At 40.4% G+C, this 24,288-nt stretch overlaps 2 protein-coding genes across 3 annotated transcripts in view; both read right to left on the minus strand.

Moving 5' to 3' along the window:
* Nucleotides 1-24,288, minus strand: part of arpc4l (actin related protein 2/3 complex, subunit 4, like) — a 238,842-nt gene that overhangs the window by 146,358 nt on the left and 68,196 nt on the right. The gene's annotated exons all lie outside the window — the stretch shown is intronic.
* Nucleotides 1-24,288, minus strand: part of cdh4 (cadherin 4, type 1, R-cadherin (retinal)) — a 205,596-nt gene that overhangs the window by 40,818 nt on the left and 140,490 nt on the right. For both annotated transcript variants that reach the window (XM_072382724.1, XM_072382723.1), the window contains exons 5-6: nucleotides 20,667-20,849; nucleotides 967-1,122 (exon numbers count right to left, since the gene is read on the minus strand). In XM_072382724.1, the coding sequence (XP_072238825.1) occupies nucleotides 967-1,122; nucleotides 20,667-20,849 (339 nt within the window). The remainder of the gene's footprint in view (nucleotides 1-966; nucleotides 1,123-20,666; nucleotides 20,850-24,288) is intronic.

Below are 24,288 nucleotides of genomic sequence, written 5' to 3' on the forward strand. Positions count from 1 at the left end.
TGCAGTTAAATTAGCTCTATCAGCAGCGCAGCCATCTATCACGCTGACAGGCATGCGGGCGCAGTGAGCCCGACATCAGCGCTCACCTAAAGTGCAGGTGTTAGTCTTGGCTGACATGAACTGAAACCTCTGCTGTGCATATAAGAACCAATGGGTTGGCAGTAACATTGGTCTCATGTGTTCTGCATATTTAATTCATAGATCCACAAAGCTGTTTAACCTGACTTTCCAGAGAGAGAGAGGGAGAGAACCAGTCATGAATTCACTCTCCAGCTTCTTGTGTGTGTGTGTGTGTGTGGTGGGAGAGAACCCAATAGGCCACATGCAGGCTAACCGTACAGCTGTCAGCCTGCCCCATTGATCAGCACAGCTGTTCAGAGTGCATTAGGTAATGAGTGGGCCTTCAATGCATCTACAGAGAGTGAGAGGAGATAGGAAAGCAAAACACCTGAGCTTGCTGAAGATATAAACAAACATTTATCTTATTTATCTGCACTCCTTATACAAGTGTACACAATCTTGCAGACACACAAATCTGTGCGGACACATCTAAAGATGCATCTGCTCATTAGCTCTGATGGTGAGAACAAAGGCAACAGCTTTCTGGCACTCCACCTTGGTTCTTCTTTTTTCCTCTCTCTCTCTCTGTACTATCCGTCCTTTGCTGCTCTGTGCAGCTAAACCTCAATGCAAATGGCAGCGTAAGTGGCAGTATGTTTTGTGAAAGCATTCTTTGTTTCATTGCTGGCTTCAACATCAGTCAACTCTGGAGAGGCTGGTGTGAAGGTAAAAAGGAGCAACTCTTCTAAATGTGCTCTGGCAGATGCCATTAGTGACAAAACGAAAAGTAGATGTGAGACGAAAGTCGAGGCACATCTCCGCAGGGATAATTGGAAAATAATGAGACAGACTTAACTTGAGACGCAGGGATAACGGAGACAGACAAGGCGGTCGGGTTTTCCTTACATGGAACGAGGCTCTCTCCTCTCTGTCCAGGGGTTGGGTGACAAACATGTTGCCGCTGATGGGATCTATGTTGTAGATCCCGCTCGGGGGCTGATCGGCGCCTGCTCCCGTGATGCTGTAGCGGATACCGACATCCTTATCCTGATCTGAGCGGATCTGAGGAGAACCAGAGAAACAAGGTCAACAGGGAGGGAACTCTGTCGTTTAGTCTTAGCTTTTCAGGCTTTTCCTGCACTTGCATGAAAAAGCACAAAATGTTCAGAGCACAGTTTGTGAAAAGCAGACTGTGAAGTAAAACAGAAGTTTGAGGAAAAAGTCAGAGTATGTGGGATGTTTGATAGATAGATACACTGATTATTAATTTTCCACAGAAAGCTCAACTTTTTGCCAACACTTTGAACACAGAGTCTGGAGGTAAAAATAAAAAACTGAAAACCGCACGAAGAAGACAAATAAATCAACAATATGATGTGTAATGGAGTGATACCTTTTTCTTTGAACACGTTTCAGTAATAATGCCTCCTCTGCTCCAGCAATAGAAATATCAATACTTTTTGTTTAGTGCTTGGCAGACTTAAAGAAGATGAGGTGGGATAGGACTTTTGCATTTCTTCCTGTGGGATTGATTTTTTGCTGGACCTCAAGGACTCACCAAACAGTGCAACAACATTAATGTAGCCTCAGTTACATTGGGGGCTATGAATGTGTTACCATTAGTAAGTTGGCATGAAAAGCCTTTTAACAGTTTGACATTTTGTGTAATGGGTTTATTTGCTTCTTTTGCTCGGAAACAGATTGTTTAAACTACCTCAACGTCACACATCCATTTTCACCGTGAACAAAAAAAAAACAATTCACAACCGATAATATAAAACATAGCAAATACAGAGAGACAAGTACTGAAACAACAACAGTGAGGCTGTCCGACTGGTGTAAATGACCGATGGGGCATTTTTTTACTGTCTGGCTTCAGAGTCATCGGCGTGGACAGCCCTGGAACCTGTGGAAACAAATCACCACCATTTATGGAGGCTGTAAGAGAGAGGCCAGAGGTCATATGAGAATATAAGTTATTTATCTCATTATCTCAAGCCCGCTTTGTAGTGATAACACGTTACTTATGTCATTTTCTTGACTTTTGTTGTGATCATTAATAAATTCATATTGTTATCTTGAGATAATAAGACTTATTTTGTTAGGCTAAAGGGCTGATATATTATGTTAACTGGGCCTAGTAAAGTTATTTTTCTTGTCGCTGAGTGTTGGCCCAAAGGTCAGCTACTAGCTGAAGTGGAGAAAGGTTGGTCCAGCTACCCATGTATGCCTTGATTTACTGCGATACACCCTCCTCACCTGTTGTGAGCAGTGAAATCGCTTGTTTTCTAATTTGCGTCTCAATAGCTTCAAGTCATCTATTCATTTAATTCCTAAATAATCATGGTACTGTTTTTTGTGTTGTAAGGCAATCCCCTGTTTTAACACTGTTTAAACTGGTTTAATTACCCAAATCCAAAATAACCACCCTCAGAAACAGACAATACACTGTATTACCAACCATTAAAGCTGACTAATTCATTTCAACACTGCAGACTTAATAGTATTGAACAAATTAAATGTAAAATGTTATTTGTAACAATATCCTCATTTATTTTTGAGAGAGAAAGCGCAGTTGGGAGGTGTATTACTCCATCTGTTTCATCTCATATGAAAAAACAAAACAAAACAAAACATAGAGCTGCACAATTAACCTATCGACATGGTATCAATGAGCCAGCAGCTACATTGTTTGTCCATGATGTAATAGGTCAACTGAAAAACTCTCCAGAAATATTAACAATGAAAGCAGCCATATTGCCTCCTACCATAGCTGAGTTGGATATACTGTTGTTTATAAATCGATTCACCTCTTGAGCTTGTACATTGGAACAAGGACACTGGTTCAATTAACTGGCCAAACTGAGCAATAACCGTGGCTCGATGTCTATGTAAACATACTGAGCCATTATAGAACTGTTGATGTAACTTCATGTTATATTTAGGAAATAATCTATGAAAGGGTCTTTTCAGCGTGTTATTTATGACGTGAGCAGGTCTTTTAAAAAAAAAACACATATTTGTTCTTTTTTAACCTCTTCTACATACATTTGTAGTTGGTGTCATGCTGCACAATTATTTAAGCTAGAGATAAGAAGCTAAACATCTAAACTGCCTAAAAACCTGTACAAAGTGCTGATTACAGTTTTCAATATCTTGTAAGACCCCAAATTTTACAGGGATAATGAGTGGGCTCATAAACAGCCTGAGTAGGTGACAACTAACAATTAGTTACAGCATCCGTTAATCTGTGAGACTTTATTCCGTTTAAGTGTGACTTTGTTATTCTTATTTCCATATTAGGCTTGGTAGGCCTGGGCCGATAATCAATAAATCAATAAATTTTGCCGGCCTTGATATATTGCCATGTGCATGTGTGTTTCTTTTCCTCGTCTCTCGCCTCCAAGCAGGCTGGATGAAGAGTATTCACTCTATGCTCGGTCTCAGCACCTGGGCGTGTTTGTTCCATAGCAGAGTGAACGGAGTGAACCCTCCTGTCAGTCATCCAGTCTCTTTGTCTCTGTGGGGGGATGCTGGGCTGCTAGCATTGGCTACACACACAGAGTGCAGCAAGAGAGCCTCGTGTTGAGCAACACGAGGAAAAAAGATGATTGCAAAGTCAAATGCCACAGCCCCGGTGTGGAAGCAAAGGCTGTAACTACCATTGAGGGCACCGAGGTCGTGTCCTCGGTATTCTTAATTTTTTTTTGCTTAAATTGTGGTGATTTTATATTTGAAGAGCCAAGAGTAGCGTGACTGTTTAATAAAACAGTGGCTCAGTTTGGGTATACGTGCTGCGCGTCATCAACAACATGCACCGTCGCTATGGTAACTACCACACACAAGTCAGACGTTTATGTTGTTACTGCTACCGTTAGTGAGTCAGTCAGTCACATCAGCAAAGCAGAACAGAGCAGCTCGTGGGGACAGGAAGTGTGCAGAAACCAAATAAAACATCCGGTCAATTTTCAAAATAATAATAATCATAAATAACTTTCTGTGGTAACTTGACCTTACTTCATGAGTCAACATAATGGTCCTTCAAAAAGCCTCAGAATGCTCAATTTTGACCTCGGCACCGCCATAAAATTTTTTTTTTTAAAGATTTCTGACACATCTGAAAACATGATGTTGAAATGGCATATTGTTTTCATTTCTATCAGTCCAGTATTTGACTGTTTATATTCTTCACTAAAGGGAAAACAGGATAGGGAGGAAAAGTCTGAGCCAAACCAAGCTCATCTTTGGGGCAAGCAGCAAAAAGAGGAGCAGAGAAGAGAGAGATAGAGGGAGAGCAGGTACTATAAAAGGAAGAGACTATGCCAGAACTGTATACGTTTTAAAAGTCAGATGTATAATGCATGATAATTTAAGTATTGTGTAAGATTATAATATAAATGTGTTCAAAAGCTGGCTTTCCTTAACAAGAGTGAACAGATTAGGCATTATCATCAACATGATATAGTGTAATAGTGCTTGGGTATCTATTTTAAATACTGAAGGAAATATGAAGCATTTGTATATATTATCCCTCTGTCCCAGGACAGTTCATTCCTTTTTATTCCTAATCCATGACTTAATGAAATTCATTACCCAATTTTACAATGTAACTCATTTGCAAATCATTTAGGATGAGGGTGATGTTCTCTGATAACAAACAAAACAAATAAGCCTAAAAGTCATTATGATGTTGTTTTTGCTCCTTAAGACTTCTGAAAATGGCCAGATTTATATAACGGAATTAAAAAAATTCCCAGTTCTGACTCATGACCTCAGTGTTTTTTGGGCCCTGCGTATGGCCCTGTGTGGGAGTATTTCGGCTTTAAACCGAACGAGCAAGGTGAGCACATCAACACGGATGAGCCAGTATGCCAAATTTGTTCAAAAGTGGTGGCAACAAAAAAAGGCAACACAACAAACTTGCATGCCCACTTAAAGCATAACCACCCGACCTAATTTTCCCAGCTGGGGAAAAAAACTGCCCCTCGAGATGCAGAGCCTTCGTCCCGAAAGTCAACACTCAGTGAGGGTGTGCATTATTATGATATATTATGATTATTGGCAATAATTTGTAGGACAATATATCGTCCAGCAAAATTTGTTATCGTCCCAGGCCTAGGTTCATGATGGGTTTTCTGTTTTTCTTCTCGTCCAATATTCTTTCTTGTGTCTGCATTCAGTGAGCCAATTACCACATCCGCCCTTTGTTTGTCATTGTCATGTTTCAGTTTTGTTATATAAAGCTTGATCATTTTTCTTTACTTGGCTGCATCCTGCTTGTGAGTCTGTGTTTGGGTTATAATCGCCACTGCTAAAGCATTTTCATAATTAATTAATCAACCATTTTGCCAACTGTCACACTCTTAGTTTTGATGGTTTAAACCTCAAAGATATTTGGTTTATTGTCATACAGGGAAATATAAAAGCTGCACCAACAAATGATTTGAAAAAAAAAAGAATGAAACAAAACCATCAAAATAGCGGTTTCAGCAGGATCCCTTCCAGTTGTCACTGAGCTAAAAGAAAGATGTGTTAAAATAGGTTAATTAAAACATGTGCCATCTATCCTCTGATTTCAGCCTCAGGTTATGAGAACAACATGGCACCTTTTTTCTAATTTGGAATCATCACTATGGTTACTAGTCAGGGGGAATAATCACAAAGTCAAATGTAAAAAAGGTGGGCTTGACTCTTTTTTCTCTTCTCCTTTTCTTCCTCTCCTATGCAATTTCCCTGGTCTGTGGGGCTGCAGATCATGCATGAAAATGAAATTACTTCATCCGTTCAGTGGTGACAGGGCTGCTGCATAAAACATTTCTCTGTTTGAACATGATACCCTCTCTCTTAATTTCCAACGTGGTGCTCCCACACCCACAGTGCAGCACTCTGCAGCAGCTTTCACAGCCACAATTCTCATTTCCTGAGCTCACTTCACAAAAGATCCATTTGTGGACCCTGCAGGTGATGTACAGTGTTGTATAACCTCCATCAATTGCGGCACTCAAGCTCTTCTGCTTAACATATACAATATGTAAATGCTTTAACGTTAGGATGATACTGAACTAATTACAAGTTATCATTTACAAGAATCACTATCTGCCAATCAAAGCAGGATGCAATTATGACGTTAATAATAACATAATTTGATCATTTGCCCTCATTATCTGTGTCATCTGCTTGGATAATAGTTTGATCATGTGGAGCAGAACATGCATTTTGGAAAGGAGAATGTGCCTGAGAAATCCTCTTTGTTATCTGTGGAGGAGACAAACACGTTGGGAGCTCGTTGTTCAAAGCCAGAGGAAATGAACTGAGGCAAATAAAAAATAAAAAAAAGTCCCACTTCTTTGAGCTGCAGGGACAAGGAAACAATAATCATCGTTTGTAGCTGTGTTCCGTGTGTTTAGTGAAGTGTTTGACAGGTAAGAAATTCTCTGTGTGCTTCAGTGCATGGATCAAAAGGACCAGCTCAGTTCAATAATTCACAAGGCCGACATGTGGGAAACATGCTTATGAAATTTTCACCTGCTGCGCCTCTGTGACTCTGCACGTGGACATGTGAATGGCTGAGTTGTTGAGTGTGTGTGTGTTAATGTACAATCTGTCTCTTCAGCAAAGCTTCAAAGCCGACCGAGTTTAGTTGGCACATTGGTATAATAGCCCCCAGAGAAGACAACGGCTCTCCTGCTCGTCGTGTGGCCTCTGCCTCTATGCCTGCTTAAAATTCCACGTCAAGGCCACCTGAGACCACATGTCATACTTGCTGGTGTCTCTTAATGAAGAGTCTTTATATCAATAAATTGAATACATGAACAAGCACGGCTTCTTGGAGTCCTGGGAATCCCATGAGTGACAACTGCTCAATTGAGCCATTTGAATAGAATACTAATGAATAAAGCTGGGATTTGTGTCCTCCGCTTGCTTCCTCTCTCTCTGCGTCGGTCTACTGCTATCTTGAATTCTCCCTCTTCTTTTGGTAGCTCCTTGCAGATAGAATGGCTTCTAATCACACTAAAAATAGCCCTGAGAGGCAGATGCGAGGGACTTAACTGGCTGTCTGTCGCCGTCAGATCAGACCAGACTGCAGATAAGTGACCTATTTGTAGCTCTTTGAGAGTGATTTCCTTGATTACTGACAACTGATGGGGTTCTGTGGGACAAGCTATCAGTGCGAGAAGAGAGATGGAGAGGGATGGTGACAGGGAGACACAGAGAGTGAAAGCATTGGGGAGTTGGGGAAAATTAGATGAAGAATTAGTGTTCTGCAAAAACTCCTTGAGGTGACAAAGGGCGCACAAACAGTAAAATCTGAATGGAGAGGAATACATTTCCATTTATCGAGCACACTGGCTTGTTGCCTAATTAGCGTGATATGAAGTTTCCTTATACCCAAATCTCTTTTAATTGATCCAGCCGTCTATGATCACCTTATCAGCATCAGTAGTTTGATGCCTACATGTAGGGGGACTAATTTGATGTAAAAATATATGTGTTATTTCTGGTAGTACAGCAAAATGAACACGGGTGTAACATGAACATGTAAAGCTGACTTAATTTTGCTACGAGGAAACAACGACCCTTCGATCAGGAAGTCATAAAAGGGACAGAGCACTATGGGGACCCACAGGATTGTTAAGGGTTACAGTGTGCTATGAGCTAATGTCACACAATAAAGGGAAGCTGTGGTTTGCACTCTTTGATAGCCTCTTTTATGTCTCATCAGCACATGGTGGCTCAGGCTTATCTTATAGTCTTTTAGCTCCACACATCTCCATCTCTTTGTCTTTATTTCATAGCACTTGATGGGCTCAGTCGTCTCACTTTGCCTCTAGGGCACATCGAACGCCTTCACAGGTTAGACGGGCTTATAAGACTCTCACCAATGCTATTATCAAGAGGACAACACTGTATGTTGTTGCCTCTTTAGGTATTACTTGACTAGCAAGGGATGAAAAGTCAGTTCAGTCAGGTATTGGCCATTTGTCCTGCTGTCTAAGTGAAAAATCTTTGAATATGTAACTTTTTCTCACTTCTAGGTTGGGCCCTATTTTGACAGTGAGTGATGTTAAGTCCACTCCTTCTAACTCCATTCTAGACATTGGCGAAAGGAAGACCAGATAGAATATTTAGAACTGTCTCTGAGCTTCACTAAGAATGAAGTGAAACTAGAACCGTTTTAGCTAACATATTCTTTCAGCTAATGGTTCAGCTTTACCTCCTAGCGTCTTTACAACAGCAGCTATTGCTTTAATCTATTTCACTTTTACATCTCGTCTTGTATAATTGTATAATTTTTGGAAAGTTCCTCCTGAATGCCTTTTGTGCAGCAAGCTAAAAGGGTAAATTCTTGTTACTATATGAGATATAAATATGAGATCACTCAGATTTAGAGAAGTCATTTTTGGACACTTTGATTTTGACTTGCCCCAGTTTGTTTTGTTGAACAGAATCTGCATTTGTTTCATGTTTATTTCAAATGCAACGTTTGCTAAGGTGACCAGATTTCTGAAATGAAAATCTGGGACATTTTCAATGCAGAGGTGAAAAATCTGCCAAAAAACCAAAAACCTGCCAAAAATAAATAAATTAATACACAACATACCATTTATCACACCCACTGGTCTCCTTTTCAAGGCATGGGGGGGGGGTTTCCATAGCACTAAATAAATGGACGTTTCCAAACGTATATTCATTCGTTTCTTATATCGTAATAGGAGTCCAGTGTCACCTGCAACTATTATATTGTATCTGAGCCTTACAACACATCACAAATATTCAAGTTTTTTCTTTGATCACTAATGTAATAATTCCTCATCTACATTCTCTGTCCTTCAATGAAACAGTTTGCAACAGTTTCCTTAGCGAGGCTCACGTCACACAACAGTAATAGATTATTATGTAGTCAAGCTGTGAAGATTACAACGCAAACCGACAGATCTAACCTCTAAAAAAATTGGTTAGCTGCTCACAACTACCTTGGTTTTGAGAATTGAAAAAAAAAGAAAACCTTATATTGAACCTTATTCTTTCCCTTTTGGGTCCTACGTACACAGTCTTTGTATGAAAAGTTTTTATTCATATTCTAGGAGTTAAAAACAGACCCTCTGCTAAAGAAAAACCTACATATTAAAGGCATCGTTGCTTGATTCAAGCTACAGTTAAAGTTCAACTCCAGCAACAGCCTGAAAATGTTTTTGGGAGGTTTGGGAGTTGACGAGTAGTTTTGTGATTTTCAAATACAATTTCTGGTACGTTTATTCAATCTGACAAAAAAAACGAAAAAATATGTGAATGACAGTAGCTTTTTTTGGCTGTATTTATTTGGCTATATAAACATACACTTTTGCTTTATTGTTTTTGCAAAATGAAGTGCCTAGGTGCACTTAAATTTAACTGAGTACTGTACATACATACAATAGTGATTAAAACCCCAACTGCATTATCTGGGTATCTTAATCCGCTTTTGAGAGGCTTGATCTCGTAAAATCAGACTAATATGTTTACCTGCATTTGAAAAGTTCAGTTTTGGTTGAACTGATGCAGTATTTCGTTTTTTCTCTTACGTTAAGTAAATGTGCTGTACTGTAAGCAATAAGACTGGTTCAACTAAAGCAGTGTTGTTTAGGGGTTAAAAAATATATCATGATTTTATGTAAAGTGTAGCATTTCCAAGCCATGATCACTGCTCACAAAGTGTCCTTACGTGACAAGGTGGAGGAGACATCAGGCTTGTGTAGCCCATAAATGTTGAGACTATACACATCCATGCCCAGAACTTTAAAATGGAAACAATTTTTCTGCCAACTGGGATTTAAATGCATGCATTTGAAATGTTCAGAGGGATGTTTTCCCTGCATTTTAGTCTATGATGTTGTAAAAAATAGTTTTTCTCAAAATCCTGCTGTGCATCTTAAGCTGCAGTGTATGTAACTGCAGCATGCTTCAAATTTACTTTAAATCATGTTGTGTTTTCTCTCCCCCTCAAATCTTATGACAGCATGTGAATACAGTCATTTCTGTCAATATAAAAGTTGTGTTTAACAGTCTTATCTTAGGGGCTTGTTCTGCAGTCATTTCTTCTCTTTTTTAACCTATTCCAGTAAAGATACTGCATGTCTATTCTACTGTCTGCTTTAAGGTTAAATGTGAATAACAGAGCAGACTTGATAAATAACCACCATAATGTCATCTATTTATAATGCTTGGTGGGAGTAAATATCACTGTTGGCACCACAAGTTAGACTCTGAAATACCTACAACACCTAATCTTTTACAGTGTGTTATGTAGGATAAGAATGTAAGTTCCAAGGATGGTTTACACAGAGTAAAGCCAAAGTAATGGCATTTCCATGCTGAGATGCATTCTGGGAGGAAATGATGCCAACCACTCAGGGCACAGACATGCTATGACTGAGCTGTCTAACATAATTACGACAGCATCTGCCAAGTATCGTAATGCTTTTAATAGGAACCCACTCACTGACAGCACTGGTTTTAGACTCAGTCTTCCACTCTCAAAAATAAGCAGACATACACATAAGACACAACGGTGTTGCCATTTAGCGGTGAAAAAAGCATGAATCTGAATTCTTACAGTTCAAAATTTTAAATAATGAGACACTTCTTCAAGTCAGGATTACTGCAAGGTGTTCTGTTGTTCATCATGTGGATTAGGGTAGACACAACAATCACATGACCCCCGATCTCTAAGGTTTTAGAGATAACCAAAAATATAATTTGCTCGCTGATGCTTTTACTGTGACTGCTTCACTCAAATTGATCTCAAGCAGTGTGGATTTCCAGTCATTTTTACCTGCAAAATCATTTCTAATTTCTGTTTGTTTTACTGCTTATTTTCACACTACTGCCCATCTTGGGGAATGGCTGCCAGGCAATTTAATGGTTGTAAAAAATATGCTTTTTGGTTTTCATATTTCCCCATAGCGGATTCGTAGCACGTGTGGCACCATAGTGAGTGCTTTTAAAGAAAGAAAATGACACCGTCATGCTGGAACAGACAGCTGATTTTCCTATCTTGACAGAGTAACTGCAGCGTCACTGCGGGTTAAAATATTCCGATCCGACAACACACCTTTGCACTCATGGGGATGCTGGAATGGTTGCTAACATGACTTACCGCAAATGGGTGAATTTCTGTGTTAAACAGCATAATCAAATGCATCTGTGAACTACACAGGCATCCTTGAAAATCGCTGTTTGATAATGTCTCATCTCTCCCTGCTGTTATACAGTGTCTGTTTTCTCTTTGTTGAACATGAGGGAAATGGCAAAAACTACATGCTTTTTAACTTCCTGTTAAATTTCAGCTTTGCATTGCTTTGATCACTCCTGCTGCGTGCCTGTCACTCTTCAAAGCTGATGTGCTCTGCTTTTGATGGGGAAGAGGAATTCAAATAGTTTGATAGGCCATCCACGCAAACATCCGACAAAATGACATAGGTGGAAATGAGAAAGCAGAGGATGAAAGAAATAGAGAGATGGGCTGACAGAATGGAAACAAAATTTCCAATTAGGGAAATGTGGGACCTCAAATTTTTTGCCAGCCTTCAAACTTTTCATTCCTGCGAAACATAATAGCAATCTTCGATTCAAGAGTGCGGTTCTAAACGTGGGTAAAACTTGTCAGTTTAGTGGTGTCACGAGAAGGGAAGGACAATTTTTAAAATAGTCACATACTGTAAGGAGGTCTGTGAGAGAGAAGCTGCAGAGAGCTTAGGTTTAATATCTTTCGAGTGAGAGCCACTGCACACAGATACAGGCTGGTCTGTTATGCATCAAAAACTGAGTTCCAAACAGCTCTCAGCTATGTTTTGGACTCCTTTTACACTGTCCTTTCTATTTCAAGTTACATTCCATTAGGTCTGCGTTTGTGCTGCTGTATCAGTGTGATCTGTGTCTTTTATATCAGCGGGAGTCACATCAATACAAATGAGCAAAAGTCACCCCCTTAGGACTGCTTGTCCGTTCTGGTACTGATGCTGTTCCTCAGCCATTCTTCTCCACTTTTGAATGCGACAAACTCAATTCAATCCTTTGAGTTCATAAGGTTTCCCAAGGTAAAGCCTTAGTACAGCATGATTTTTTTCCCTTGGGGAAAGTTTCTTTTCCTTTCAGTTTTGGTTTATTTAGCAACAAACTTCCACTCACGTCTAGTTTGAAACATTGTGCTCTTAACTGGATCCATTTGTTTTATTTCATTTTTTCGAAGCGTCTCAAATTAACATCTGCTATAAACACTATGGTGCTTGCATCGGAAAGCTGTTTTCAGCTTGTGTATGTATATTTGTATGTGTATTGTGTATGTATCTGTCCCTCACAAATGTATTTGAAATAAATGAATAATTTATTAATTTATCAAAAGAAAATATTTTACTGGTGTGTGAAAAACAAGAAGAAGAAGTTAAGAAAAAAACTAAGAAAGCAAAGCAAAATGAAATAATCCGTCTTCTGATAGGAGCTAAAAGTATTTTTAATGAGGGCAGCTTATCCAATAAATAACCTCAAATGAAACAGGAAATCTTTAGAGGACACGTTTTTTTTATCCTCTGTTAACATTTCTTATGTCTCTCTCTTAGATTCAAAAACCCTCCATTTACATCACGTACATCATTCATCACTACCCTGAAAAGAGAAAAAAGTCCTCCAGCTTAAACAGTTTTTACCTGACCAAAATAGCAAAAAAAGATGATCTCTCAAGAGCACATCACCGCCTCTACCTCAGACCATTAGCCAGACACAGGAATGAAATGCAGTATTGGATGGGGGGTGGGGCGGGTGGGGGGGCTATTAGGGGGAGAACAAATATTAATGGAAGTTAAGAAGTGACTCACAAACCCAATTATGGCATTAGCCAGGCAATTTAGATGAGCTCTGCATGAGGCGAAAATCCTGTTGAAATGTACCAGCGGTCTCTCTGCATTAACAATGACATTAATTTCCTGATTCACAGTGAGGGAGAAGAATAGAGCAATACAGCCATTTTGTCTCTCTTATAAAGAAAGTCACATTCCCTAAATATTCGATGGGAATGAAGGAGGCATAGACCATAGACCCCTGGAGAGATTCAAGTCGTAAATTGGTCCACTCTACACCTCCCAATACAAGGATCATACGTAAATGGAGAAAAGAACAGACAAGATAATTACATGTGAAGTCATGGTTGGCTGCTGGAAGGCTGACTTAAGGAAAAAAATGAGCACAGATAGAAAAAGATTGTAGAAAAAGTCAAAGAAAGAGGGAGTAGTATTTTTGCCAGTCTTGCATTTTTTCTTTTATTCTACCTCCAATATCAAACTGCATCTTTTAACCCAAGCGACTGCCACACGCTACCATAGGAGACATGTGGCCACAACAGCCTGGCCAATCAGCTGCACCCTGAGGCCAGTTGAAAGCCCCTTTGGCATGCCTAGGGATAGCACTGTCCAACCAATCAGTTAGAGGCCAGGCTTGAAAGGATGGCCATGCTTGGCTCTGGGAGCTGCCAAGGCTGCCAATGAGAGTACGGGGGGGGGGGCTCAGAGGGAGGCTGCCAGAGGGGTCAGAGTGGACGAGGGCAGACTGACAGTCATTTAGTGAGAGGCTGAGCTCTATGTCACTCACAACAGCACTCAGCCTTTGTACCACTGAGTCGGCTCTAATGGGACTGTCACCTTCTAATTGTCCGACTGGGAACACTGAGAACGAAAAACAGGCTTTCACTTTCACATTTCCACGAGTACACAGACAACTGACAACACAGACAACACAGTTCTCTCGCAGACACAGACAGCAAACAAAAGCACAAACACACATACACTCCTTCTATGCTGAAGGACATTTGCATTTCTAGAATTATCACAAAGTTGTTATAAACCTGAGAAAAACCTGATTTCTTACTTCACCTGACTACCCAGTTCTCACTCTTAATGCTGTATGCAAGACAACAAGCTGCAGCACAATTTAAAACTCTAACACTTCACAAAGTTACAGCTTTCTCGTTACATGTTGTTTTTCCATAATTTTTTCATATCAACCAAACAAGGACGCCGGAAGGCGTTAAAAGTAATGGGATGGGAGCAGTCAAAACTGTTGTTACATAATCAGAGACGTAGAAGCTCTGGCAGCTCAAACGCTTTTAAGCAATTTCCTCTCATTTGTGTCACAATGGCAAAAAAAAAAGACTAAGTGCTGCAGTTAATGAAAGTAAAGAAAACAAGGGAGTAGGAACATTTGGACAGCGCTGCAATTTATTTAATGACGTAAACGGTCTGATTTCCCTGAAAAGATGATCATAAGCTAAATTAACCCACTGCTACTTTTTCTGTCGGACTGTGTTCAGACTGCCAGAGCATAAAAGTTTCAGAAAAGCATCCGTGTAAAATGCGTAAACTGACACGTTCAGTTGAGATTAACGGGAAGCAGTGCATGCGTGAAGCTTAAGTGTCCTTCTGTATTTCATCACTACCACATCTAAGCAATCAACCCTCTGCTTCCTGTTAACAAAGACACACACTTTTCATTTTATCTTGTTTAATTGCGTGGACTTGCTTGTTGCACTGCTGTCAGTTGACATCAAATGTGAAACAACATCACTTTGAGTTCACCTGTGTATCTAGCTCCAAAAACACATTTGCCTCTTTAGCGAATACAAAACTATCCAGCTAATGTAATGTAATGTAAGCCTGTGCGGCTGCAGGACACACCACAGGTTCATTAGACTGGTAAGAGCATATGTGGCCATATCTAAATCACTCAGAATGTAACTATAATGTGCTACAACTAAGTGAAAATTCCAAGCTATGAAATTCATATGCATTATACGACACAACATGACCTTAAAAGTAACATATAGACATAAGACCAAGATGGAGCAGTAGTATTTGGAATTGACAGTCTAAAACCATTTAAATCTAATCATGTGCCAGTATTACCTGTGGTTTATTTAACATACACTAAGAGAGGAGAGAAGCAAGTGAGACATGTGGGCAAATCGTATGGAGCTAGTAGGTTATAGAGTTCTCTCCCACCATGAAAAATATCAAGTATGTGGAACAAGATTAAAGGGAACTTTATTCCTGGAGACCGTGCTGTTATTCTGGAAGATTCAGTGCTGAGAAACTCTTAGATTCTGGGACACATTTAGTGGATTATGCAGGGGGGTAAGAGGGAGAGAGGGGTTTCCTGATTTAAACCAGAGAAAGATGTGTCAACTAACTCTGTTTGCTCCATGAAGCTAAAAATTTAACTGACTGTCAGTCACGCAATGATGCTACATATAAACTTGGGAAAGGAAGCTAAAGATTATGAGGAGTACATTCTGGGTAAGACTGGAGAGATTTCTAATCTTTGACCTCAGCTAACCACTCAAAGTGTGATACTGCAATGTTTGTTGTTTGGTTCAATGGTAATTCCATTATATGAAATGCAACAGAGCCGACTGATGCAGGGGAAATGATTTGGACAGATAATGGGACCCGTGCGATTCAGAAAGCACTTTGTAGGAAACTGCACAACCACAGCATCGGACCACTGGAACACTTCGAGAGCTTGAACCCAATAAAGTTGCACATTTTAACACAAAAACGTTCCGTGTTCAGACTTAGCCCACGATGTGAGCAGAAAATGAGACAAATTTCTTTTTCACTTCATCAGTGTAAGCTCAGCTAAGCTGACAACTCTTGTTAGCCTTGTCAATATATCAGGAGCTAAAAAAAAAGAAAAAAAAAAAAGACTACAGCCTGGGGCTACTTGATAAAACTTCTAAATACCCAGTGAAGGAGTTGAGACTACCTGCAAGGGTAGGGCGATCGGGTCAGTAAATAAGATTTCCATTTTTCCCCCTTTGGGCTTAAAGTGCAACCAAACAGCAGGCTAGAAAACTTGCTTGGTAAAAGGGAAAAAATGAATAAATCTTTTTTTTTTTAAAAGGCTCTGCCATTGTAAACAACAATTCAAACAATGACCAAATATCCAGGGAAGTAATCTTTCCTGAATTTTGAACACATACCTTAGAAAATGTACAGATCTCTGAAAGTGTCACAGTATACCTTTAGGCTCACTTCAACATAGAAGTAAAAGCACCTCTTCTTCTTTTTTTTTTGAGAGCACATTTGTTTGAATAAATTTAGCATGAAAAATTTGATTCTAGTGCAAGAACAGATGATATTTGTAAACATGGTTATGATCAAAGTTCCTAGTACAGCTGTGGTGGAACTTAAAGAGCAAATTAATTCTCCTTGAGTTATTTCATAAAAACTCCCACCCAGCCCTCCCCCTGCTAATCAATTAATTGATTTCTTGTATGTAATTTTGATTACACAGCCATTGTGTTTTTATTTGATTATATAAGTGCTTGGGACGTTTTTTTTGCTGAATTTGTCTTACAGTATCTGTCACAGCCACTTTTAGCAGTGAAGGAACAAGTATTTTCCATCTGATATTGGACTGCAGGGGACAAATAATTTGAGTGAAAGCTACCTTTTTGGGGGAAGAAGTCTATCAAGTGTTGGATTTAAAAGGTTCTTCAAATACAGGTTATGTTTCTTCCTGCTACAGCATAGGTGATCTGATAGAAATGGGTTACCAAAATACTGGGTGTCAGCACATCCAAAGACAAGTACATGCACAGTACACATGCATACTATGCTCCTACCACAACTCACAGTACACAGAATAGAAGCAATGTATTTCAATGCACACAGGATGCAATAAAATTGCAAAGAAAAGAAGCGGATCCAAAAATCATATTACAAAGTCATTATGAGCTCTAATGAAATACTCTGTGCAAAATGAGGTTATAAATAAGCCACACTGTTATCACTTTGGGTACAGAGCAAACAACAGTACAAACATTACCCGGTGATTATTATGGAGCTAACCTGCACCACCGCCCCACACGCACACGAATATTTCCCATATAAGTGAGTTTCTGTGGAGTTAGAATATCAATAAAAACCCACATAATTAATCTGATGCTAAAGTAAGAGTCAAGTTTTATTTGTCAAAGTATAGAAAGTTAACCGGATTGGTGGGCAAATGCAGGCATTTGTCACACTACATAAGCAGCCTGCAATCATTCTGTGACACACACAACCCAACTTTATAAGCCATTGGCTTTACCATAATGGGCTGTTTAAAAATAATGTGGTAAAGCAAACCATTGTGAGGAACATTTTAATTTTCCCACAAGTACTGCATGTGGGTGTAAGATAAAGGCTGTGCGTCATACATATCATTACAGTTTCATTTAGGTCTGTGGCAGGAGCGGGGAGTCAAGCAAGACGCAGCAAACGTTTCTCTTTCACTTGGCTTGTGAAATCACGTTTTATCAAAACTATCCACGGTGTGCTCAATTATTTCCAGCTCATTGTTCATTTCTTTGTCCTAACTGTGGGTCAGGGAGGGAGGCAGGAGTGGAGAGCTGGTTAAATGAAAGGAGGATCTTTTCTCTCCCACATGCAGACTGCTTTCCATCAGTTTTGCCTCATTGGGCCCAGTGTAGGTGCTGCAGGAGACCGTTGAGATGAGAATGCCACAAATGGCCTGAAACTAATGTTGGTCTCCCTCACCCTGCAGACTTACAGCACTCTCCTAAGACTTTCTGTTTTGTATTTCCTTTTTTCTTTTCAATCTTAGCCTGTCAGTGCTGTTTGGTTTAAAAAAAAAAAAAAAGCCATAGTTCCTGCCCTCTACTTTAGTATATATTTAACTCAATCTGTTTTTTCCACCTCTCGGGTGTGTTCCACGCACTCACGTCTGTCTTATCAAATTATTTGCCAGCATACGCTCTGAAGCATATTCCATTTGAGCCCGATGGTAAATCAATGCCATCAAAGCTGCACCGCCAGTAGTTCTTCATGATGGAGCAGCACATGTTGAGGTGTACATGGGCTGCAGTGGAACAGAGCTCCTACAAACTACTGTGAGTATTTGTGTGTAAGAAAATTTTTTTCTCTCTTTCAAAAAAAGAGAGATTTCCTTTTAGAAACTGAAGCAGACGGTTGCAAGCTTGAATGATGCTGGTGGAAAAGGTGAAAATGATATGAACCTAATTAACGGCTAAATATCTTTGTAATATATTCTAAGCGAATAACATGAATAACTACCAAAAGAACAGAATCATGTGAATTATTAACAACAATTTAAAGGCTTTGTTCTATACATGTGGTCAAATCTATTAGTTTATCTGCAATTAGGCAGATATCCTACCACAGCAGGTCTATATTAATCTGCCATTATATTGTGTGTCAAAGTTCTCTCTCCACTCTCACAGGATTAAAGTAAAGACCACCACACATCTATTTGGGCATTTCATTTGCATCATTTATGACTGCAAAGTGGTAATTACACTCCGAGGAATAATTGGTCGTTTTAAACCTCCTGAACCCGCTCATGCGAAGGCTTCAATGTGGAAACACAAGTGACGAAAGACCATTGAATTTTCAGCACAGGGGAGCTGGCGTGTCCTCAAACCTGTGTGTAAACTTTAAAGGTTGTTCTTGGCCTCTCCTGAGACGGGGAGGACAGAGCAAAGATTTCCCACCACTCCTCTCCTTGGCCGCTTGACAAATCGGAGGCTTGTATTGCAGCAAAAACCCGGGGACGGAAAAACTCACAGAGCAACAGAATCATATCCCCCCATGATGCATTGATTTCATCTATGGCTGAAGGCTAACGCACACTGTGTTTATATACAGCATAGGCGATCTGATAGAAATGCCGCCAAGCTCAACAGTGACATGGCCACACGCACGAAAGGAAACCCTTGTGGTTTAATCCAAGCATCCATTGCCTGACATTAAATGGGGACAATAAGAGGGTTCATTTCTCCAGCAGGACAGGACAATTTGGCTCCTCCTGTGACACTCCACGGCCCCACTTTGTGTGTCTGTGAGGTTGAGTGTTTCCACGCTTTGGTGGAAAATCTGCCCTCTTGCCGACACATTGGTGAAAGGCGATTTCCGTAATCCGGGAGTGTAAGCCTTGCTGTACAAATGGGCGTAAGGGACTTTGTGTGTGTGTGTGTGTGTGTGTGTGTGTGTGTATATGTATTTGTGTGTGTCAGAAATGCCAGCAGAAAGCTGCATGTCTGTGTGGGTGACTGATAAGAGGCAGGGAGTGCAGAGATTAGAGTAGTAGCGAAGAGCTCCAAGAGGGCGACACCTCCATGAGAAACTTTTTATAGATTTTTCTCATGTCTTCTATTTGTCAACTACTGGTTGTAATGGAGAAGTGTTTAGTTTACTTTTTAATTTTTACATTTCTGCTCTGAAATTGGCAGAGATTTAAAAAAGCAGCAGTGCAAAATTGAAGATTTCACAAAAAAAACTTAATACATTAAACTGTAACTGCTATTAGTGAAACGAAAGAAAAAAACATGATGAGAATGTGTTTCACTCATGTCATACTGATGTTTTTCTAAATCAAGCTCAGTGTATCAAATGTCGAAATGGAAAAAGTTTTGAGCACTAAAAAATATACTGAATTGAAACCCTGAAACCCTGCACACTTTCTCTGTGATAGCTTAATCAGGAATTCAAATGGAAAAGTCTGTTTGAATTTGAAAAAAAAACTAAACCAGACTTCATTCAAACCACTTGATAAACTTGATTACATGTGTTATTGAGAGTGCAGCCATGCACGAGTGTGGAGGCTGTGGGATAATCTCTGACTCTTTTACGATAGACAGCTGGATCAATATGCAGGCAGATAAGTAAGGTTTTATTGTAGTGATCTACAGAAATCAGTCATGAATGTATTGAATTGGTTGCCTCTGATCAATGAAGGCTGAGTGTGAAAAGTGAAAAGTTTTATTGTCCTTTTATTTCCAAGAGGAGTATATATATATATACATATATTTTTTTTATTATTACTCTTTTTTGCCACTGTTGCAAAGACTGGATCATGCTTGGATTTCCTTAGTAACAACCAGCAACACAGGACATGAAACGATCAACATCTGTTTGGAAAAAAGAGGAGGGAAGGAAGTGAAATTGCCATCATTTCATCGAGTAATAACTTGAAGACAGGAAAAATGAAAAAGGAAAAACTTTAATGTCTCGATAATATATACTGAAAACTCAAGTCAACATTTTCTAAACAGAAAATGTCTATAGACACTTGAAAAAAGCTGTAGTCTATAAAGACAACATAGTTCAGCTAATTGGTTAATGATGAAAGTACCACTCAGAGTGGATGGTCCTGAGTATTCCTTAAATCTGTACCTCCAGGAGCGAGCATGAACTGTGTATTCTAGGGGTCATTTTTTTCTCCTATATCTCTGTAGGTCTGTGGTGCCCAGAAGCCCAGCAAACAAATCACTTGGCATTAAGCTTAAATCCCAGACCAGGGCAGTGGTTTTTACCAGCTGGGTGTGTATGAGAGAAAATACCCGAATGTTGAGGCTCATAGTGAATGTAACAGATGTAACATCATCTTTCCTACCTCTTACTTTTTCCTTGGCCTGAATAAGAACTTTGAATACAAGTATTCTACAGCTGCTGTACCTTCAAATCTTAGCTTATTTTGTCTGCAAACACAAGTTGGTTGAAAGTTTTGCGAAGACATTTCACGACTGGGAAAGATTTATGGTATTTGCTGTCACTCACTCTGACAAGCATGTGAGGGAAGGGTCCTCTGGAGTTTTCAGGCACATTGATGGGAGGGATGACCCAGTCTCTCTTCTGTCGCCTCAGCGAGTTGGCAGAGGAGCCTCTCTGATGTCTTCGAGAAAATTTGATAACCCTGGGTTGTGAGTCCCACACTCTTGACAGCATTTCTTCAAAGCCGAGCTGAAAAGAGAAAAGCCATACGTTTCATATCAGGCCACATCTTGAGCTGACTTACATTAATAACATTTTTAAACAGGTTGGAAGATTAATCAGATGTATGGTTTTGTCCTTGCTTGAATTGAAAATAAAATACTGGGCATCATGCTGACAATAAAGCCAATAAACAATTTTAGGTGAGTGACAGAGGCGAACATAAGACATAAACATCTCCAGGAAAGCTGCTACATCATTTGTCATGAGGCCCCTTGGTAGGACACCTGAGCCTGCCACAGGCTTTGGGCTTCTGACTGAGAGTGAGACTTCCCTCGGGCTACTTTGCACAAAGAGGGCTCGTGCTTTGTTTGCATCTAAGTGCAGATTTTTCTAACCCATTACGTCATATCTCTGTCCTCTCCTGCCGAAGTCAGAAAAAACATTATTTTCACCTACAGGTAAGCAAGACATAAACCAGTTCTCATAAAATATCTGTGTAATAATGAAATAATTGTGTTGAAGTCTTGTCCTCATGGCGAGATAAGAAAATGTCCCTTTTAGTTTAAAGCATAAAACATCATTTTTTATGCAAAATATTTCTTTTGTCCAGCCAATCCTGTGTGCACACGAGGGGACTCGTGTGTGCTGGCCTTCATGCAGACATGCGCACGGATGTACAATTGTGAAAAAATAAGGCATGAGCATATTCCTCACTGCAGAAAATCTGTGCTTTCTTTATCAATTTTCAGCCTCTTTTTTCATACCTTTGAAGATGGTACAAGACTTCAATGTCGTGGGCAACTCTCATGTAGGAACGTACAGATGCTTAAACAATCCCCCTGCCCCCCCTGCTGTGACTCCCTCCAGCAATAACTGCAGAAAGGAGATTGTGTTCCTTCTCATCTTGCCTGGTGAAATAAGGGTAAGAAAGGTGTGTAAAAGACTGTTTTGCCCTCGATCCTCTATGTTGTCCTCATGTGTAATATGGTTGTATTTGCTGTAATCCACTTAATCCTATTGTTGAGTCCGCACCCTCCGTAAACACGTGCATTCACTGGCAGTGTGTCGCTGTCACCTGAAGCACAGTGGAAATCCTGAAGCTAATCCCACCTGGACCACACACATCGCACTCACACAGGCCCGCGTGCACGCTAGCAGCTGTGTCGACCACAGGCCAGCAGTTCTACCTATCGATATACACCTGCTTTGCCTGTGAGAGAGGCAGACCGTAAGAAACACGCGGGCTAAGGTAGATCATTTTTCTCACCTTTTGTTTGAACTCTTTGAACATTCACAATCCAGAGAACTGCAAGTTGAAGCAATGCACAGGTCTCTGAACAGCCAGGACTGAGGAGTTAGTCAAGCAGGAGCGCCACATGGAGGGATCGGGGCAACCTCCCGGAGGGGACCAGATGTGTTTTTCAGATAAGGTAGCTCCTGTTGCAGCTCCACTCATCCAAAACACTCACAGGTACCAACTAGCATGGGGGAGGCAGGGAGTGCCAGTCCCCCCCACAGGCAGCAGGTGGAATTAGCCTCAATATCTGAACTTGAGTATTTATTTGTATTTACTAATGCTCATTTGAAGCAAAACAAACATGCAGCACCCGAGAAACAGCCAATAAAGATGAAATATCATTCTGACAGTCTATGAAAGTGCATGCGTATAGTTATGACATATACGATGCAGCACAGCATTATTCTTTCATCTCCTCTGATAAAGTCCTTATCTTCCTTCCCAGCTATCAGCAGAGAAACACAATGAATGAAAAGACGCCCCATACAACAGTCTGCCTGCTGATGAAGGCCCAATGATAACAAGGTTGAAATATTCGATTGGTCAGGCTCCAACATTTCTTTGGGAGAAATGAAGGAGAGAGTCAGGGAGAGAAAGACAGCAAAAGCAAGATAGTCTTTATTGTGAGTCTGCCTGCGGATGATATCAGAATAGTGAGTGCACGTGATTGTCACTTTCAAACAGGCTGTTGGCATTGTGACAGTAACAGAATTACAAAGAATAGAAAGAAAAACTGGAACAAGCCCTCAATGGGCTTCTGGGAAACTACAGTATGTGCTTATCATGATTATTTTTTTGTCTTACTGTATGTGTGTGTGCGTTTGTGAGTTCAGCCATGCCCATGTGCACATGAGGGGCCTCGCGTGTGCCGACCTTAGTGCAGGCATGTGGACACATGTACAATTGTGCAAAAATAAGGCACGAACATATGCGTGGGTGTATTTGCCCGAGTGCGTCCCAGTTCGGGTGTGTGTATGTGCGTGAATACATGATAAGCAGTCAGTTAGTGTGTCCCTTGTGTGCCAGCAGCTTCTGAAACCCAAAGGCAGGCAGGGCCAGCTGGCAGCTCTCGGCTCCCAGGCGTCCTGTGCACTGCTGGGGAGTCCTCAGGCCTACAGACCCCGAGTCTTGGAGCAGACATCTGGAGGTTATCGGTCTGACAAACAGGCAGAGCAACACAATAAGTGTGTGTGCTTATTAAATTTCTGTGTTCTGCATGTCTTCTTTTATGTCTATAAAACTGTAGTTGCCCTTGCTGGATCAGATCAGAGTGTTTGTCTTCAGTGAGAAGTTCTCTCATGAGATGATTTCTCATAACTAAAATGAAGAAAAATGTTGAAATAAAACAGTGTCTAAAAAGACTGTAGAAATGAATGTTGTTGTTATTTGCTCCATCATGGATTGCATTGAAAAACAAAGACAACCACCCAACCTTGTCAGTGGACCCCGGGGTCTAGTGTTCCAACCTGCTGCTGGCCTTTGCTGTAATCTACCACAAACAGGTGAACCTGCTTGGGCTGAGTGCAGTAAAAATGCAAATCATATAAGCACTATAACACGTTCCAGCAACCAGTCGAATCCAAACCCAGCGGTGCATAACCGATGGGCTCCAAGCTGGTGGAGGAAGCAAGCCACTGTGCCATGAAATCAGTACGAGTTGGAGAGCACTCAGCGAAAGGCCCTACCTGTGTGAGGTGTGATAGCCTGAGTACATAAACACAGCGTAAAGGGCTTTCAGCCAAAGTTGCTCTACACCTCAATTGCTGTGGTATTGTACACTGGAAAATTAAATGCTAAAATTATCTAGTGGTGCACATTTAAAGTATGCTCATTTCTGCTTCTGAAACAGAACTGTGAGATATCAAGCCGGTTTGCTAAAAACATACGAGACACTGGTGCTATACAACAAAGCAAGGGAAGTAAGCCACAGCACAGTCCCTGCTGAAGCCAGTGCACAGCATTATGTGTCTCTACACAGCATGAGAACAAACACAATGAGATGGTAGTTGAGATGTCTTTAATTGCAACTGGGAAAAAGAGAATATGTCGAGCTGTTTATATATTCTGCTGCTGCTGCCAACTTTAGTACGCACACATAAGTTGTGGTTAGGTGATGCTATTAATTATTTCTAAAATAAGTATTGACTCCAGCAACAAAGAGATTGGCTC

The sequence above is a fragment of the Leuresthes tenuis genome, unplaced genomic scaffold, assembly GCF_036924035.1.
Source record: "Leuresthes tenuis unplaced genomic scaffold, fLeuTen1.0.hap1 SCAF_3, whole genome shotgun sequence".
In the NCBI taxonomy this organism is placed as follows: domain Eukaryota; kingdom Metazoa; phylum Chordata; class Actinopteri; order Atheriniformes; family Atherinopsidae; genus Leuresthes; species Leuresthes tenuis.